The sequence below is a fragment of the Leucoraja erinacea genome, chromosome 8 (genome assembly GCF_028641065.1).
Source record: "Leucoraja erinacea ecotype New England chromosome 8, Leri_hhj_1, whole genome shotgun sequence".
In the NCBI taxonomy this organism is placed as follows: Eukaryota; Metazoa; Chordata; class Chondrichthyes; order Rajiformes; family Rajidae; genus Leucoraja; species Leucoraja erinaceus.
The window spans coordinates 54,642,386-54,663,335 of record NC_073384.1 but is presented as its reverse complement, the minus strand read 5'-3'; the positions used below and the strand labels follow the sequence as shown (position 1 = coordinate 54,663,335).

At 42.2% G+C, this 20,950-nt stretch overlaps 1 protein-coding gene across 1 annotated transcript in view; it reads right to left on the bottom strand.

Annotated features, from left to right (window-relative positions):
- The window catches only part of gpatch2 (G patch domain containing 2), a 249,740-nt gene that overhangs the window by 14,659 nt on the left and 214,131 nt on the right, over positions 1-20,950 (bottom strand). The window contains exon 9 of the mRNA XM_055639728.1: positions 9,802-9,890. Coding sequence (XP_055495703.1) covers positions 9,802-9,890 — 89 coding nt within the window. The remainder of the gene's footprint in view (positions 1-9,801; positions 9,891-20,950) is intronic.

Sequence of the window (20,950 nt, the reverse complement as noted above, 5' to 3'; positions counted from 1 at the left end):
TTTTTTCTCGTTTATTATATTTTCTACAGTGCACTATGTTTACATATTCTGTTGTGCTGCTGCAAGTAAGCATTTCTGGGACATATAACAATAAAGCACGCTTGACTCTTAACATCTCTCTCTCAAAATGCATCACATCACATTTTATCTGCCATACTTTAGAATGCATTCCCAGTTGAGTAATATCCTGTTGCAACCTTCTTTACCGCCCACTGTACCGACAAGTTTGGTTTCATCTACAAACTTACTTATCGTGCCATCTATAATCTCATCCAAATCATTAATATATATTGCAATCAATAGAGGACCTAGCACTGACCCCTGCGATACACTGGTCAGACACTCCTTCTGAAAAACAGCCCTACACTGAAGAAGGGTTTCGGCCTGAAACGTTGCCTATTTCCTTCGCTCCATAGATGCTACCGCACCCGCTGAGTTTCTCCAGCAATTCTGTCTACCTACACTACCATCCGCTGTCTCTAACTCTATATCCTATTAGCTAGCTCACCCCGAGTCCAATATCTTCTCATCTTCTGGATCAGTCTATTATGTTGGACCTGATCAAAGGCCATGCTAAAATCCATCTAGATAACGTCTACCACAGCCTTGTCACTCCTCTCAGTCATCCCTTCAAAACACATTTGTGAGACATGATTTCCCATGCACAAAACCATGCAGACAATCCTTAACCTGTCCTTATCTTTCCAAATGTAAATAATTTGTGCCCCATAGAATCTCTTTCAATAACTTTCTCACCGCTAATGTAAGGCTCACCAGCCAGTAGTTCTCGGGCTTATCTCTCCTGCTTTTGTTAAATAAAGGCACAACATCAGTTTTCCTTCAGCCTGCCTGTACATTAAATTCAGCTAACAAAGTTATAAAAACCTGACGACAACAACCATTTTCTCTGTGAGGTTCAACTCCAGCCACTGGAGTATTTTCGACTCAATGCCCAATGACTTCAATTTTACTAGGGCTCTACAATGTCACACTCAGTCAAATGCTGTGTTGATATGAAACAGCATCATTCTCATCTCACCTCTGGCATTCAACTCTTTGATTCCTATTAAAACCAAGGCTCTGATGATATCTCAAACAGATCCTAGCAAACCAGTGAATAGGTTATTTGACTAAGTGCTGCTTGACTGTACTGACAATACCTTATTTCAATAAGAATAGACTGATCAGTAGTAATTAGTTGAATTGCATTTGTCCAGCCTTTCGATATAGTTTTTTGATATACTTGAGGCAATTTTACACATTGTTTGGTATATGCCAATGTTGTGACTAAATTAGAAGTGCAGCTACCAAGCACAGGTTGGCAGAGCAATAGCTAGAAGCTTAGTCTGGTAGTCATTGCTGTATCCAGTGCTCTGAGCTATTCCCTGACATCATTAGGAGTGAATCAAACTGGGCTGAAGGCTGGCTCCTGTGATGGTGGGGATCTCAAGTGGAAGGTAAGTTTGATTGTCTACTCGGCACTTCTGGCTGAACTGGTTTGTGAATGTTTCTGCCTTGTCCTTCACCTCACATACCGGGACCTGCCATCATTGAAGATGGTGATATTTTTGGATCGCCTTTCTCCCATTACCTGTTTAATTATTTACCAGATGCATGGCTGGGTTGGTCGGATGCCAGGGCTGTGATTTGATTCATTCTCCATTTCTACGGAAGGAAAAAGCCTCAGTATAATGCTTCAGCACCGGTTATAAGTTCTGAAAGCACTTCCTGCCCCTGACCCTCATTTAGCAAGGACTGTCAGTTGAAAAAAAGCTCAAATTTCCTCCACACACAAACTCATGGCACACCTGCTTACACATCCAACCACAGCCCCCCTGCTCCCAGATTTAAAGCTGTTCACAATCCAAGCCCTAGCTCTTGACAACACCCTGTTCCTACACTCCTTTTCCGAGCAATGCTCTGACCTTGCACTCTCAGTTCTGGGGACGTCCTAATTCCTAATCAAGTTCCGACCTCCTTGCTCTCAGTCCTGGCCATGATCCAAGCTTTCACTTCTGGTCTTGGTTGCAAACTGGCCAAACTGACCACCGGATCACCTACAAAATCCTGGTCCTCACCTACAAAACCCTCCACCATCTGGCCCCCCCATATCTCACTGACCTCCTCTCCCCCTACCAACCCTCACGGTCCCTCAGATCCACATCAGCCGGTCTCCTCTCCATCCACAAGTCCAACCTCCACAGTTTTGGGGACAGAGCCTTCTCCAGGGCAGCTCCCAGGCTCTGGAACTCCCTCCCCCAACTGATCCGCAAATCCGTGTCCCTCACCATCTTCCAGTCTCGCCTCAAGACCCATCTCTTCACCTCTGCCTATCCTTAGCCCCACGTCCCCCTCCCTTTTCATCTGTGCTTGAATTGCCTCATATTGTGTTTTGAATTGAATTCTCTTTAATTTGTGTACTAGTCATGCCTCTACTATTTATTTCATTCCCCTTACATGTTTTTCCTCTACTTGCTAAATTTTTGTAAGGTGTCCTTGAGACTCTTGAAAGGCGCCCATAAATAAAAGTTATTATTATTATTATTATTATTATTATTTTTTTGCCTCTCCCTCTCCCTGACCACAGTTTCTGCTACATTCTGGCTCCTAACTTCCAGTCCCGCCCGGCATGTTCCTGCCCATGCTTTGGACTCCCATTGCAGGCCACATCTCTGACTGTGTACCTGCTCCCTTGGTCTATGTGTGTTGTGCACAGCCAGTTATTAAGAGCACATGGTTAAGACAGAAGTAGGTGAGCGTGGGCTGTCTACTCAAGAACTGGCAAACAAGACAAAAAGATGTTTAATTGAATTTCCTCTCAACGCAGATGCTGTTCCTCCAGCAGCTTGGTTTTTGCTCCAGACAACAGCAGCTGCAGTCTCTTTTCTTTCTCTCCAGTTATTAATTCACATGCTCGGTCTCATGACTCATTCAGCATGAAAACGGGCTCTTCAGCCCATCAAATCTATGCAGGTCATTAAGCACCCGTATAAACTAACTACACTAATCCCTGCTTTTCTCCCAACATTCCCATCAACCCTCCCCAAGTTTTACTACATACCAAGGGGCACTTAATAACGGGCAATTAATCGACAAACCCACACATCTTTAGGATGTGCTGCTTGTTTGGAAAGGGCAGCACCTAGCAGAAACCCACACAAGTCACCACAGTGAAAACATAGAAAGTGCGTGACACCAACATGGGTGATCAGACTGAATCTGGGTCTCTGAAGTCAGTTGCGTGAGTGCTTCCTGAAAGGAACCAAACCTCTGCCATCAGTGCTAATTTTATTCACCTTATCCTCTTTGTTCCCCAGTTACTGGCTCTCATGGAAACATTTTATTACAACCAGAACATTTCAACACACTTGATTCCCATCTTAACTAACACATACTATGTTTGTTTTTAGTGCATTTTACTTAAGTGACAATGTACCTGCTACTCTCATTTTAGGAAGCATTACTTTGACATATCCAGATAAACATCTGCTGCTAATGCTATCACAGATTCTTATCTACGGCTGTGCTAATAAAGATAACAAGTTGCAACAGTCGCAGAGTGACGTCAAGTACAAATGAGAATGAAGACCTGGGAATATAAGAGGGAAAGTGTTGCTCCCCTCCAAAGAATAAAGGGCCTGTCCAGCTTTTTGGCGACTGCCGGCATCATTGACTGACGTATCAGGTCATCAAAAAATTTGTGGCGTGGTGACGTACGATGCACGGTGTTTTTTCAAGAGTCGCAACATTTTTGTTTGTCGCTGCTGGATTTTGACGTTCAAAATCTTTTGGCAACACTGATATGACGCCGGCAGTCGCCGAAAAAATCGCCAAGTGGGACAGGCACTTAAAGCAATGACAACCTTGGCTGCAGACATTAGTGACCTCACAGGCAAGTAATGGGAAGTTTCGAGAGACATAGTTGAGAGTGTTGGAAGGAGTTCAGCTCTCTCATCTGCAATGAATTGAAGAAAATTTCCCATGACTTGGAGAAAATTCTGAAGAGTGAAAACTTGTGAAATATAATTCACATCAACACACTGTTGATGAAACGGTTTCCGGGAATACTCTGTGCGGGCTTTCCTTCTTCTTTGATGTTAGGGATTTGATGTTAGGGAGGGAGGAAGGCCTTTCAAGATATCACTGGGGCATCTATTAGGTCATGTGATGGGAGCAGAATTAGGTAATTCGACCCATCAAGTCTATGCCATTCATCGTGGTTGATCTATCTCTCCTTCCTAACCCCATTCTCCTGCCTTCTCCCCATAACCCCTGACACCCTTACTAATCATCTCTGCCGTAAAAATATCCAATGACGGCCTCCACATCCTACTGTGGCGAGGAATTCCACAAATTCAGCACCTCTGACTAAAGTAATTCCTCCTCATCTCCTTCCTAAAGGAACGTCCTTTAATTCTGAGGCTATGACCTCTCGTCCTAGACTCTCCCACTTGCGGAAACATCCTTTCCACATCCACTCTATCCAAGCCCTTCACTATTTGGTACGTTTCAATGAGGTCCCCCCTCATTCTTCTAAATTCCGGCGAGTACAGGCCCAGTGCTGTCAAATGCTCTTCATATGTTAACCCACTCATACCTGGGATCATACTTGTAAATCTCCTCTGGACCTTCTCCAGGGCCAGCACATCCTTCCTCAGATATGGTACACAAAATTGCTCACAATACTCCAAATGCGGCCTGACCAGCGCCTTATAGAGCCTCAGCATTACATCACTGTTTTTGTATTCTAGCCCTCTTGAAATTCATTACAGAGAAACTGACCATTAGCACTGACCAAAAGTGCTTCAGAATTCGGCAAATTCTGAATTCACTGTATGTCATGTTGTCACTTGCGGGCAGAGCACCAAGGCAAATTCCTTGTATGTGAATACTTGGCCAACAAACTCATTCATTCATTTAAACTTATCCATTCATTCATTCGATCATTCATTCATTCATTCAAGGTCCTGGGGATCTCTCAGGAGAATGACACTCCCTGCTTCCTTTAAACTTCCTCCTGTTTCCATGCACAAAGCAGCTACATTCATAGGCCAGGCATCCATCCCATGTTACCATCTGCTGATCCCACCCATTTACATTATTTCACACTAATCGCACTGCAAAGTTAAATTATACGTGTTGAGGAGTCCACCATTACGTACGTGAATTAGCAGAGTACCATTGGTGAACTTGCCAAATTTAGAAGTCGCAGACTAACCGGCTGTAGCCTAAAAAGGAGAGTTTCCACACGTCAGTATTCCGGGTAACAGTATTCAAAGCTAAAAGGACCGCGTGAATTTATGTATTGGCTCCTGTTTCTCGGTAGATACCCAGGCCATCTATTCATCTTGTCGAAAGTAAATATGCAAGAACAGGAAATATTAGGCAATCACCACAGCGATGGACGTGCTTGAATTAGTTGTTAAGACCTTGGAGGGCATAAAAATTGACTAAGATGATACTCATGATGAGGGATTTACCCATGAGAAAAGGGGGCTCTTTTCAGTGGAGCGAAGAACTTAATGAGAAAATCTATTAGAGATGTCAAATTTATGAAGTATTCTGGTAAGGTGAAAAGGGTAGGAATATTTCCTCTGGCGGGAAAGCCAGTGACAAGGGGTCATCAATTTAAAGCAAAGAGTGGGGAGAGGGTCATCTCTGAGAGAAAAAGGAGACAGCTTGTAGAAATTTTGTGCAGAAAGTTGTTGCAGCATGGTATGTTTTACGATAGCTAGATTTTGACCTAGAGAGACCACTTACGCATATAATTATTTGAAGTAGAGGAAGGGGAAGGCTGTTTGAAGAGAAGGGCAATGAGAAACTTTGGATTGTTCTAGCTAAAAGCAGGAAGACAAATAGTATGGATAGATTTCCCGTAAATGTTCACAGTTCTAAGATATTACCTTAGGAACTAGCTTCTATTACAGGTGTTACAGGTCGACCAAAATATTAACCAATTCCCCATGGAAACCTGCACTGTGGAAACAGTCCTTTTGATGTCAAAGGTTAGTGATTAGATGACATATAAATTACACCCAACATCAGTTCAAGATCTATAGCCTGAATTCCTTGAAACAGCATTCTAAGTACATTCATTTGGATTATAGGTACCAATCTTTGTCATCATAAGTAGTGATGTTTTTGTATGCCCTATGATCTTTATGTTATTTATACGAGATATATTTTGTTGGATGTAAATATATTGTAAAACAATTACTACGGAATTTACAATATGAGATTTGGCAGCACATGCAATACCAAACAATGATCTCTGGGATACAAAATAAGTAAACAATCACATTTTGAATATAATGAAACTATAAACATTTGGATTGGAGATCTTCAATAGCAGTAGAATCAAAGCACAACAAACATCATACAACTTATATTTTGACCACATTGGAGTATTGTGCCAGTTCTGGTCACCAGACTATGGGAAGAATAGTCTTTGGAGAGGTTGCAGAAGAGGCTTACCAGGATGCTGTCTGGATTGGAGTGCATTCATTATAAGGGGAAGATGGACAAATTTGGATAGTTTTCGCTGGGGAATTGGAGGCCAAGGGGCAACCCCAAAAATCGTGAGAGGAATTGTTAGGGTAGATAGCCAGTCTTTCTTGCCAAAGTGGAAATGTCAAACACTAGAGGGCATAGGTTTACAATGAGTGTGGGAAAGCTCAAAGGAGTTTTTTCCCCAGAGAAAGTGGAAGATGCCCGGAACGTGTTGCCAGAGAAGATAGTGCAAGCCTATATGGTTGCAATGTTTAAAATGCATTTTGACAAACAAATGACCAGGCAAGGGATAAAGGGATACAGACCACAAACAGACAGATGGGATTAGTTTAGTTTGGCATGGTGGTTGGCACAGACAAAGTGGCCAAAAGGGCATTCGTGAGCTGTACTGTTTTAAGATTTTATTATCTGCTCTGTAATATCATGATGTAGCACACATTTCCCTTGACATATTTCCTTTGCTTTCAATGCATGGGCAGTGCTTCATATGGATTTGCATGTTTTACAAGCTGACCCAGTCTGTTTGTCTCACTTATTCTGTTCATACATGACCGAAATTGGGCAAACAATACATTATCAAAAATAAGATAATGGCTCAATAAACAAATAATTCAGATGCAATGTGAGGAAGTAGGTGAATAGAGAATATTTCAGAATGTGCTTTGAGTCACATTATTATTTACATATGGAAGCAAAGTTACTGAAATATGCAGTTTATGGATTTCGTTAGACAAGCAGCTGATGCTGGGGGCTTCCGAGTATTTCTGCAGCTACATCCCATTGTTCAGCACCCATTTTGTGCTAAACCACTGATTCACAGTTGATTTCATCCACGTATGTAATCAGATCTCCTTGTACAACAACGTTGTGAGATGTGTACCACACAACAGTGTTCCTGGACGATGACAGCGGGAGCCTCTATATTAAAGTACCTACTGAGTTGTCAAAACAACGCAACATTGCAGCAGTATGATTAGAACCAATTAAGACAATTGCTATGGCTTGGACCTGGATATCTGTGTGTTCTTGAGTGCTGCATAACCAGGACTGAACAGCCAAAATCACGAGTTGTTAATTTCCAATGAGCCATCCTTCAAGACTGCTTCAGATAAAACTGGGATTAGTTTACTTGTGCAAAAGGTGAATACGTTGTCACTGTTACTTGATAACTGACGTCTAACTTTTATATCGTACTGGTAGCAAGTGGCGAGCTACACATTGGTGCAAAATAATTCCTTTTATTACATTTCAGTATGGGCATTGGGATATTCTTTTAGAGTGTTCGAAGTGTGCAACATTCAACTCCTGTGTAATTACAAATGTGTGTTTATGGACAAAAATAACAATTACTGGGCCTACCTCACATCATTCTGACACACTTAACTATAATTTAGAAAATCTATTATCGAATCTTTGATGCAGCCAGAGTGAGACACCAAAAAGATATTGTAAAGCAGAAAATAAAGTGAACCAGAGGAAAGATGTTATCACACAATATGTTGAAAGCAATGAAATCAGTTGCAAGACTGACTTTACTTCACTACATGGCAGTGTTCAAGAGGTTTATTGATGGAGTTTTCTTAAGTTTAGTGCACTGACTAGATTGTGCATGACTTAACAGGTGACTTGTGTTCAATTTCTGTGACTGTACCCATTTTAGCAACCTCATGATTGTTCCACATGAAGAGCAGGGCAGCACAGTGGAGCAGTGGTGGAGCTGCTACCTCACAGCACCAGAGTTCCCAGTTCGATTCAGACCTTGGATGCTGTCTGTGTGGAGTTTGCAAGTTCTCACTGTGGCCATGTGGATTTCCTCCCACACGGCAAAGATATGTGGGTTTGTAGGTTGTAGGTTGATTGGCCTCTGAAATTGCCTCTAGTGTGTAAGGGAGCGGATGAAAATGTGGGATAATATAGAACTAGTGTGAACGAATGTGGACTTGGGTGGGCCGAAGGGCCTGTTTCCATGCTGTATCTTTCAATTCAATTCAACTTAATGGACGAGACCTCAGATGGTGGATCCTACAGCCCCGCCCCTAACACTTGCCATAGTCTTTTGACAGCTGTTGTCAAAAGCCTTTGAACAGCTTTATATATCTATCACATTTTAAAGCAGCCCAAAATAAATAAATATATCATTAGAACAATTCAGCATGTCATTTTTGTGGAAATACCTTTACAGCTGAAAATGAAAACATTAAGTTTAATTTAGTTTAGAGATACAGCGCAGAAACAGGCCTTTTGGCCCACCAAGTCTGCGTCGACTAGCAATCCCCATGCACTAGCACTATCCTATACATCAGGGGCAATTTACAATTTTTTTTACTGAAGTCAATTGATGTCTATGGAGTGTGGGAGGACACCGGAGCACCCCGGGTATACCCACGTGGTCATGGGGAGAACGTACAAATTCTATACAGACAGCAACCATAGTCAGGATTGAACCTGGGTGTCTGGCATTGTAAAGGGCTGTCTCACTTGGGCGACCTAATTGGCGGGTTTAGAAGAGATTAGTAGAGTTGAAGAAATGTCATGTTGAAGACCTCCTTTGACTATGTTGAAGACTAGCTTCGACTAGCTACGACTAACTTCGGGAAAATTGGACACCGAATAGTCGACCTCCTTTGATCTCCCTTCGACTATGTTGAAGACTATCTACAACTACCTTCAACTACCCTAATTATCTACGACTAACATGCCGACTACGACTAAACCTACGAGTAAAAAAAATATCAATTTTTTCCATGGCGACCTTTTTTTACTCGCGGGCTTTTGTCAACATGTTGAAAAATATGCCACGACCTAGCTGAGGCCTCGAGTACACGGGGACTACTCTCGAGCATGAAGGAGAGTTACAAAGACCTCCCACGACCTCGTGTCGACCATGCTGCGAGCACGAGTCGAGGGCAAACTCGCCAGAACTCGCGGACTAGGTCGTCCAAGTGTGACAGCCCCTTAAGGCAGCAACTCTACTGCTGCGACACCATGTCGTCCTGAAATATTACCACATTAAAAATATATACCTCACTTACTTCATCAGTCAAGGTCTGTGATCCTAATCACACTACAAATGTTTGTCACCCCTGGCAGAATGCGAATATGAGGGAACCCTGCCTTTGGACTCAGTGCCAAGTCAAGTGGCAGAGCAGGAGGTCAGGTCTGCATTGCAATGCACAAGAACATAAGCAAATAACAGATGAGCCGCTGGCCGTTATCCTTTCAGAGTGGATATTATTTCTTCATCTTTGATGAGTTTAAATCTACTGATTTTATTCTGACTTTGTACAATACCTGCGGCCAAAGGTCCAGGGGGAGGTGCAGCTCTTCGTCTACGTTTGATATCTCCTGTGCACAGAGATCCAAAATGAGCGCTTGTTTGTCTGCAAGTAATTATTAAAGAAAGTTATTAGCTGGGACAAAACACTGCTGCCTGTCTCCATATAAACACAAAACCTGCATGATCTAACCCTGAATCAAAACACCCACAATGAAGATGTAGCTGCATAATAAAGCTACCAATCTTGTTTATATCAAAACATAATTATGCTTTTGGACAACTGCTCAGCAGCCAAACTGCATCATAAATTGTTACCAGAATGAATAATATAAAAGGAATGCTTTTTAATTTTCAAAACTGGCAATCTTTCCAGCTTCACATAAAATCAGGCCGCCCTGCTTTGACAAGCAAATGCTGGAGATTAATTATCTACAGGGATTACAATACAGTTGCTGAGATTTCAATTGGCCACTAATACTTCACTGTCAGCATTGCATTCATTAATGCACAAACGGGCAAATACTGAAATGAATCTTTTAGATAGACCTCCAATTGAACCTGAAGACCCCATGAGCACCCAAGGTACAGGCTTAGCTGAGAGCTTTGCTTCAGTAATTTTGTAAAGAATTGATTATCTGTTACACTGCATTGAGATATCTACACTATTGATCACAGAGATTAAGGTACTCAGGCATCTTTTATTTTCTCATAGAAAGACATGCTATACTTGCAACAAATAGCACTAAGTAAGGACTAGTTTGTTATTGTTGTCACTCTTCATGTAGAACATACCAGTTACTTTTTAATTTAAAATCAATGACAGTCTGAAAGGCAGCCCTGTTCCATCAGCATAAATGAACCATTCGTCTTTCCAAGGAGTACCACTTTGATCATCAACCAAGGTGAGAGCAAAATATATATATTTTAATAACAAGAAATGTTTCAAAATCACGTACATCAAAAGTTATCTTCTGATTAAAAGGGTGCTGGAAACAAAGCACTTCAGATAAGAAAAGTAAAGCATATGTGACTATGACTTTTGGTCACAAATAAATGTCAGTAAATATATTTTTTAAACAGCTAGATATGAATCATTTTGAAGATGCACACATATTTTATACATACATATCTTGAAGAATATTTACCATCAATCACCAAGCCAGTCAGATGAATTTAAATTTCATTTACAGCAAAGCTAATAGAAAATTGCTCCATACTTTTATCAATAATTTATTTACCTGTCTTTAATTTAGTATTTAACAAGTCCTCATCATCCGAGCATATATAATTATAACAATTAACTCTGAATATAAAAAATATCACTAGAATTCTGGTTTAAAACTTATTTTTCACCTAATTTAAAAATTGCAGAAAGTGAAACCAATGGGTTTAAAAAAAGAGTAAAATATAATAAATACATTTACTTGTAACAATGGAAGATTATAGATTTTCAGGATCTCATTTACATTAACATATTTTAATTCAAGCAAGACATCTTTAAGTATGCTGAATAAGTATATTTCTCTCACTGAAAATGTTTTTTATGGAATGACAAAGGGTACGAGTAGTCCCTTGAGAGTTCAATTATTTAATATGCACACTCACAGTATGCAAGAGATTCAATAATTGTGAAAAAGGAGCACTATATTAAGTCATATATGATTATAATTAGTTAATAATATCACTATTAAGTCCAGTCCTTGAATTTGACAAAGCCAATGAAAAGATCTAAAAATCTGCCTTTTTAAAATCGGGCATCTGATGCCTGTCTCCTTTTATCAATGATGTATATTTCATCATTCTTTGCCAAAATCTACACTTTCAATATTTATCATTTCACTCCAACAATTGCTGATGCTGTGCATGGTGATTGAGAAAGGTCTGTTTCAGGCAGTCAGTGGAGGGGGGAGGCGAGTGTAATTGACTGCCAGTGGCCTATTTAACGTGAGCCCCCTTCCCTCATAAGGGAAGGCAAGGAAAAAGTTATTGGATGGAGCTATTTTATTCAGAGGATTATTATGCTCTTGGCTGAATGTGCCTTTGTGGCTCAGTAGCACAGCTATCCTACTGACCCTACTCTCCCGCTCCTCCTCCATAACCCTGCAGATTTTCCTTCTCTTCAAATATTTATCCAATTTCCTTTTTTGAAATCATGACAGGTTCTGCTTCCACTATCTTTTCAGGTGGTATATTCCTATGTGAGTAACCGGAGGCCTGGACTGATGATCCAGTGAGTTGAGTTCAAATCCTTCCATGGCATGTGGGGAATTTAAATACAAGAGATTAAATAAAATCTGAATTTAAAACAAAACTTGTGTCAGTGGTAGTGACTGTGACAACTACTAGATTGTTGTAAAAAGCCATCGGGTTCATTCATGCCCTTCTGGGAAGAAAATCATCTACCGTTTTCAAAAAAACTAACTACTAAAGGAACTCAGTGGGTCAAACAGCATTGGGGTAGGCATCCAGATATTGTATATTTTAGGATGAGACCCTGCATCAGGATTGAGAGTGTTGAGGACAGATAGAATTATAAAGTGTTGAGAGGAAGGGGCAAGTTAGGAGCTGGTGGGTGATAGGTGGAGGATGATGGGCTGTTGGAGCCATACAAGGGGAGGGGAAACACACTTGATGGGAGTGATAGAGGCTAGAAGGTGATACGTGGAGATTACAGAGAACCGCAGACCCAGGAATCTGATAAGGAAGCTGATAAGTAGAAGCCAGATAAGGGAGAGATGATGTGTAGGTGGAACCAGAGGGAGAGGAGAATAGGAGACCCAGTGGTGGGTAGTTGGAAGTAGGTGGGAAGAGCGGAAAGAAACAGACAGGAACTAGGTGGGATGGGCGGGGAGCTTGTTGGAAAGGAGGAGGTTGAGAGAACCTTGGTGGGTCAAAGAGAAACAGAAAGGGACACAGAGTCCACAGTCTTTTGTATCTCCATCAATTATACTTCCCAGCTTGAACCCCTAATATTGTGCTAGATACCTAATTGCTCCTTGGTTCAGCGACAATTTTTAATGGGCCGCATGTACTGTTTCGCTAGAGGAGTCTACACCACATAACAAATAACTGTTGCTTCTGATTCCCTGTATATTCATCTTAAATGTATGCCCTCTGATTATAAACGGTCTCTCCCTGTTTAGTCCATCAAAACTGTCCATAACTTTCAGCACCTTTTATGTGAGAAATCCACACTATTTTTTAAGATCTCTTCACATAAATGAGGTTCCTCATCCTTGCATCATTCTGGGAAATCCCTTTTGCACTTTCTTGATCTGCCTCTGAAAGTTTGTTGCTCACAACTGATCATAAATCTAGAGACCACCAGTCACATCTGCCCGTCCCCACATCTTTTCACAGAGACCACTCTCTCCACAATGCCTTGGTTCGCTCATCCTTTACCACCCAACCCGTTCCCTCCACAGGTATTTTTCACTGCAATTGCTACCTGTCCCTACACTTCCACCCCAGGACCCTAGCAGCCCTTCCTGGTGAGGTGGAGATTCACATCTATCTCTTCCAAACTCGACTTTGCATTCGGTGCCTCCGAAGTGACTTCCTTTACATCAGCGAGCTCAAGCATAGACTTGGCAACTGTTTCCCCAAACACTTGCGCTCTGTCCACTAAGGCCCACTGGAGCTCCTGGTTGGTAACCATTTTAGCTTCCCTTCCCATTCCTTTATTGTCCTGGGACTCCTCTGCATGTGGCCACACACAAACTGGAGGAATAGCACTCTGCATTCTGCTTGGGTAGCTCACACGTTTCTCCCTCCTACTCCATCAGTCCAAAGAAAGGTTTCAACCTGAAACCTGGTCTGTCCTTTCCCTCCATAGATGTTGCCTGATCCATTGAGTTCTTCCAGCATTTTGTAATTTGCTCATAGCTCTAGATAACCCGGGAATAGCGTTTTCTAAACGTTGTAAATGACTTTCTTGCCAAGGGCCATTTACTTTTTGACAGGTTTCTCAAGTTGCTTGTCACCTTCCACAACTCCTCCTGGTCGCTTTATTACTTTTAAAATCCTAACAGTTTATATTTCTTTCACTTATTCATTCAATAAAAGTATCACATCACACTTCACTGCATAAAAGTTCATCTGATATGGATGCAAATATTATTACGATGCATTATAGCGTGAAGTTTGTGAATAGCTTAAATCATTATTAAGGAGAATTCCTGGATTTGACTGAGAAAGGTGTTAAATACAACTTTAATGTGGATACGTTTGGGATGTTGATATTAAACTACCCAAGTGAAAGGATCCTGAAACTGCCATCAGCTTCATGGAGGATGAGAGCAACAGTCTTTGCTAATACAGAATTCAGGCTATTACTTCCAATAAACACTAAAGTGTCCGCTTATCTCAAGTTTTACAGGGGAATTACTAGAAAATGTCAAGCTAAGCCATAAGCTAAACATTTGCCCTATCATGGTCTGGTTTACTCAGAATAATTGATAATTTATTGTATGCTTATATCTTTGTTGTGTTGTATCTAATATGACTGTAAAGCTGCAAAAAGTAAGAGTTTTATTGTTCCAGTTCATATCTGGTAGATTTGACAAATAAACATGAATCTTGAATATCTCATGAGAGATGATATCAAAAATAGTTATTGACCTTATGTACTTGTGAAAATAAGGCCAGACATTAATCAACTGCAACATGTTTGTAGCATTTTCCCTATTAAACATTATTATTATTTCTTCACCAGTATGATGAATTCTAACAATTTCATTACTTGCTATCGTCAAGAGATGAAGCCAGTAACATTTTTCAGAGTAAAAGTAACTTTGACATTTCAAGCAATCTAATAACACCCTTGGTACACTTGCAGCTTCAAGGGCTACTTAGGCTCACAAAGCCAACGTTGCAGCATATCTAAATACTAACTATTATTTAACGAAAGCAATAACTCAAAAAATAGTTCTTCAAACAATAATGAACTACAGTAGTTCTTCAAATGTCTTCATCAGTTACAGCCACATTTAGTTCAACCTTCAAAGTACTTACATTTACAATTTCACCCTTCATGACACTGAAATGTGCTAGAGTGCCCCATAGCCAACGTATTCCTCACAAAAAAAATCATAGTGCATGATGTCATTCATTTGTCAACTTCATACTAGATATTCATAGTAATTTGCTGTTAAGCATTTTTATGTGTTGTCGGCAAAGTCCCCGACAATTGATTTCAGAGCACAACTTTATTGATAGACGTTTTTATCTATAGATGAGTGGCATCAATTGTTAGGGGAATAATTGGGGAATAGGGAAATCAGTGTTGGTTCTGAGATGGGCGCAGTTTTATGATCCTGACATCTGTGTTGGATTCGGGGTCAGTTCAGGTGGTGAATATTTAAAAGATGAATAATGATAGGAGGATTGGCACTTTGGCAGACTCTGAGGACTGATACTTGGACACACATTCTGGACATTTCTTGTGAGGGCATAGGAGAAATGGACGACCTGGAAAACTTAGTATGCTTCCATGACAAATCAACAGATCAAGATCATGAAATGATGTTATGCTGTAACTCTAGTGATTGTGACGAGAGATCATGCAACAGTATTTGGTTTGTTCACACCTCAAGGCTGGTCTGTGCCTATTGATGGAAAAATCTATGATCGGATGGATACAAAAATACTAGTTCAGAGTAGGAAACACTAGGGGACTGCAGATTCTGAAATCCATCATAGAGTACAAAGGGCTGGAATAAATCAGTGGGTCAGGGAGCATCTCTGGAGGATATGGATAGGTGATGTTTCAAGTCAGGTCCCTTCTTCAGATCCATCTTCAGATATCTTGCAATCTGAAGAAGGGTCCTGACTTGAAACATCGCCTATCCTTGTCCTCCAGACATGTTGTCTGACTCAATGAGTTACTCCAGCTCTTTGTATTCTCCCCAAGCTCAGAGTCTGTCGGTTGCTCACTCCTTTAAGGTATTCTGTCATTTAATAAGATGATGGCTGATCTGAACAGGGCTCTCGCTTAACTTGTTTTCCCTGTTGCCAGCCGGGCAACCTTGGCAGCTTTTTAAGTTGCCAAATGACAGTTTAGATGGTCATTTAAGACGGCTTGCATGACGCGTGTGATAATGTGCTCGAACGAAGTGCGTAGTTACCAGTCGGAATTATGCTCAATGAAGCATTCACATATTATTTCTGCTTCAAATAAAGTCACAAACTAAACATATTCACCAATCAAGACATGATATATACCACAATGACATGCAGCAAAATTATAATACAGTATCTCAACTCTTTTTACACATTGCAATTAATGCAATTTTTATTATTTCTTTCCACTTCCAAACAAAAATGTGGTTGGATTATTCAGCGTATGATCAACTTGTGTCAATAAATCCTGGACCATGATAACATATATGCTTAACCATGCACACTACAGATTGATGCAAGCATGTTTTCTGTGAAGGACCAAAAATTATCATGACATGACCATAGCATGGGTCGTTATTGCTATTGGTACAGAAACACTCTCGCTTCCCACATAATTTATCCACAACAAAATATACAGGTTGCAAGGAATTTTCTAAAGGCATTTTATGATAATAGCTGTTAAAACTGACTATACCCATCTGACAGGTTAAACATTACACTAACTAACAAGAGATGGCCAAAGGACATAAATGCAGCAAATGTTCTTTTGGTAATATATTTAAAGGTGTCAAGATGCCACATTACCGGACATTCAGATTAGATGTATGTGTTGTGAACAGCAATGAAGATACCCAGTTTGTAAGCAACAAATCTGAGTGAATCAGTGCAGGATGGAATTGAATGTGCAGGGGGGGGGGTTGAGAAGGCAATCGGTGCTGAATGGATGGATTGAGGCAACGGTATTAGTGCGTGTTAGTTGGAGTAGGTAAAATTGTGAGGGGAGAACGCGGGGGATGACAGTGGGGTTGAATGGGGGGATCTGTGCAGGATGGATGGGGGGAGCAGTGCAGGATGAAGGGGAGGAGCAGTGCAGGATGGATGGGAAGGGGGTCAGTACAGGATGAATTGGGGGACCAGTGTAGGATTGATGGGGAGTGGCAGGAGAATCAATGCGAGGTGGATAGGGAGATCAGTGCAGGATGATTAGATGGGGGGGGGGGGAGGGGTAGATGAGGAGGGGAGCACACGGAATGTCAGTGAGGACTGAATAGAGGCAGGAGTGGGGTTCAGTGCGGGATGGAGAGGAGGGGTCTCAGGATAAGGGGGGTGGAGGGGGGCGTACAAGAGAGAGAGATAGAGATAGAGAGAGAGGAAGGGGAAGAGGAGGTGGGAAGGAAGGTCAGCGCTCCTCAGACAACACCGGAATCATCGCTGCCTTGGCTGTCCCTATCAGGCACGGAAATAGCAATCAAAATATGGAGGGGACCTGGGGACACAATATCTTGGCAGCCGCCCGCGCATGCGCACACTCACACACACACACACACGCGAGCCTTCAGAGGCCCTGTGAACGGTAATTTCAACTCAATCCAGCGCTAAATGCAGCTCAACTCTGCCTGTCTCGCCTGGTCATGCCTGGACTGATGACACATATCCTGTAAATCCAGGCAGGGCTGTAGGTTAACCTGGCGGGACAGGCAGAGTTGAGCTGGGTTTAGCGCTGCTTCTCTGTGCTGGCTGTGGGCACCGCTCCCGTCTGACTCCCGACGTCTCTGGCCACCCTCGAGGGGGGGGGGCTCTCGGGTGGGGTCTTCTCAAAACGGGGGGGACGTGCCCGCCCTGGCCCCCCCCACCCGGTGTTTCCGCCCCTGGTCCCTGTTAATCGCCAAATGCTGCCGCCAAAGGGGGAGGCAGTTGGGATCTCCTCCCCACCACTCCCCTCCTCCGCCAACCACCAGGAAGGTGCTGGGCCGGGCGGTGCAGATGCTTCAGACGGCAGAAGGAGGCCTCCCTGCCTCCCTCCCTCCCTCCTCCCGGCCTCGGTGTGCGGGAGAGTTTGTTTTGAAAGTGCCGTTGGCGGAGTGGCAGGCAGCGGTCGCTATCAGGCCGGGAGGGGGGCGGGAGGAGGAGCAGATGGAACCACCACCGCCGTCGCCACTTCTGCTGTTGTTCAGGGCCCGTCATTCGCTCCGACCCTCCGTCACGCCACACTTAGCATCTTTCCCACACATTACAGCAGTCGCCGATACAAAACGTCACATTCCTTTTCTCCAGAGATGCTGCCTGACCCGCTGAGTTACTCTAGTTTTTTGTGTCTATCTTCGGTATAAACCAGTATCTGCAGTGCCAAGCCGGGCAAAATGACTCAGCGTTTAGGTTGCCCTGCGGCATTTTGGGTGGTCAGTGGCACCCGGGCAACTGCTAATTTCGGGCCCTGCTGAAAGTAATCTCATGTCCACATTCCTGCCTACTTGTTCGCTCCTTTGCTGACCAAAAGTACATTTAACTCTGCCATAAAAAAAAATTTGCACATGCATGAGTCACCGTAGTTGGCGCCATTTACAAAAAGCCCAAAGTCCGATAAGTGTCTTCATCCGATAAATGTAAATAAATTGAATAAGGTTGAGGCACCAGCACTAAACCCTGAAGCAATCATGAGCAGAAAAAGACCATTGCCTATTTATTAAAAAAACCATTGCCTGATAATTCTTTGTTTCCTGTTAGCAAGCCTGCTAATATGTTACCTCCTGCGCCGTAAGCTATTATGTTCAAATGTCTTATGGGCCTGTCCCACTTAGGCGAGTTTTTTCGGCGACAGTCATAGTCGTAGCAGCCCGCCGAAAAACCGGTGTCTGGACCCCCCTACGACAATGTCTGCAACAACCTACCACCTAGTCTATGTCCAGCTACGGCAAGCTACTGACAACCGGCGACCCATTAGGACGTCCACCTACGACCACACAGGCGACAACCTACGACAACCGAAGTCAACCTACGTCCACCCGCGATAACCTACGACAAGCTATGACCCTGTTGGCGCCAACTGAAAACAATTCAGTCGCCGGTACCTGTCACCGGTTGACGTAGATAGTCGCCAATGGAATTCACCGAAGTCAGCACCAGCGACAACCTATGTCATCCTGGCGACAACCTATGACAAGCCAACTCTCGCCGACTGTCATTGAAGGTTTGAACATTTCACAATCCAGCCCGACCAGAAAAACAATACAATTCTTTGGGCAACTGAGGAGACTATTCACGACCATATAGGCGACACCCTGGCGACCACGTGGCAGCAGCCTAGTCGCCTGTATTCGCCTAAGTGGGACAGGGGCATTATGGAAATCTAAGTATAGTATGTCCACTGGTTTCCCTTGATCCACAACACATTACGTCACAGATTGATATGAGAAGCGACAGTGATATGTTGCGTAAAATATTGTCCCTGTTGTAATGTATAGCAATGTCAGCAAATTTGTTTTCTTTATGGGGGGTATTGGTGAAAAGTAACCATTGCCATAAACATAACAAATGTATTCATTTAAGTACAAAAGAAACCTGGGATATATGCTGCTGAAGATTAGCTTATCCAGAGAATTACAACTGTTGGTATATTTCTGGAAATGTAGGTGGCTGTCACTGTTTCTTGACAGAACTTTTGTTCTCCCCAGCTCACCTTTACTGCATTAAACACTTCCAGAAAATAGTCCGCAGTGAGATTTTCAACTTTACTATTCTGAAAAACTGAAAAAAGTTCTTACTTATGCATAGAAAAAACAAATGTAATAAATCTTCTGAAATTACACTTTTTAAAGAGCTAACAGTGAAACCACATTCTTTAACCTTGCTGATATTTGTGATCTCCTGAACCTTAAATACAAACTTATGCATTCTGGAGTGCTTTACTCACTGATGTCAGGATCATAGGATAGGATGTAGTGCATTGGCTAAATCTGTATCAATCCAAACGTCTGGGCTAACAATAAGAGGTCCGAGTTCAAATCCCAACATACCATGTATGGGAGCCATTCTTGCTTAAGCTAGTTACTGTTAGCATATTTTATTATTTTGTCTAGATATTTCTTGTACAATTGTTTTGTAATGCTTGGGGGGGGGGGGGGGGGGGGGGGGGGGGGGGTTGATATGTGGATGGGCGTGACTTACATTGAACTAAGCAAAACGATAGGGAGTGGTCAGGGCAGACAGTAGCTGGCACGAGAGTGAAGGTACAATTTTTAACCAGTTCAGATAGTAAGATCGGGAATTGCCATTATACCACTTATTGAATTTAAATCTGTTTAATGATCTGGAATTTTAAAAAATCATTCAGTAGCAATGATGACCTCAATAATTCTGTGCATTTGTAACTATCTATCTGGTTCATTGTAGGGGTGCAAATCTACTGTCCAACCAAATTTGGCTTACTTACAACTCTAGACCCACCACTGTGGTTGACTAATAAACAACTCACAAGCTACCTACCTCAAGTGTATTTGGTATGAACAATAATTGCTGACTTTGCCAGTAATGTCCAGATCCCCCCAAATGAGTTTAAAAAGTCACTTTTGACTTATTAGGCTCAGCAATCATTCCAGCTGGCTCTGTTGTCAGCGTCTGCAACATCTCCCACTTTGTTGCTCACCAGCATTGAGGAGGTCAAGATAGTGAAGAGAAGATTTCATTTATTTTTCCTTCATCCCAACAGTGCAAGGACAACATTATTGCTGGCATTCAGAGAGCAGACAATCTCTGGCAACCTCCTGGCAGTAGAGCCTGCTGTGTCCCTAGACAATTGCTGTGGGCTCATGACAAAATGAATGCTCCCCCTATGGTCATCAGGTGTCAGGTCTTATTGACTCCTTACAAACACTCTCACAATCTCTGTCATCACTTATACAACTAGTCATTAAATAGCAACTCCCTCTTGGAGGTGGAAGTTCTATTTGTTTTGTCTACATCCATATAAATGCTGGGTGCAAAGATTGAAGCGACTGCACTATTAGGGCTGAACACGGCTATGACTTGAAATAAGGTATGTCACACTGAAACATCACTTTCAGAATGGAATTACATAGGAAAACCCAGCAGAACTGTTCTGCAATCCTCTCAAATAAAGATGTTCATGGGCACCTATCTGTATTCATCTGATCTTCTAGCACTTGGTCCATAGCTTTCAATGCCTGGGTGATTTTAAGTGCACACTTAAGAGACCTTTTAAATGCTGTTGGTGACTCTGCTTCCAGCTTTACATTTTGGCAATGC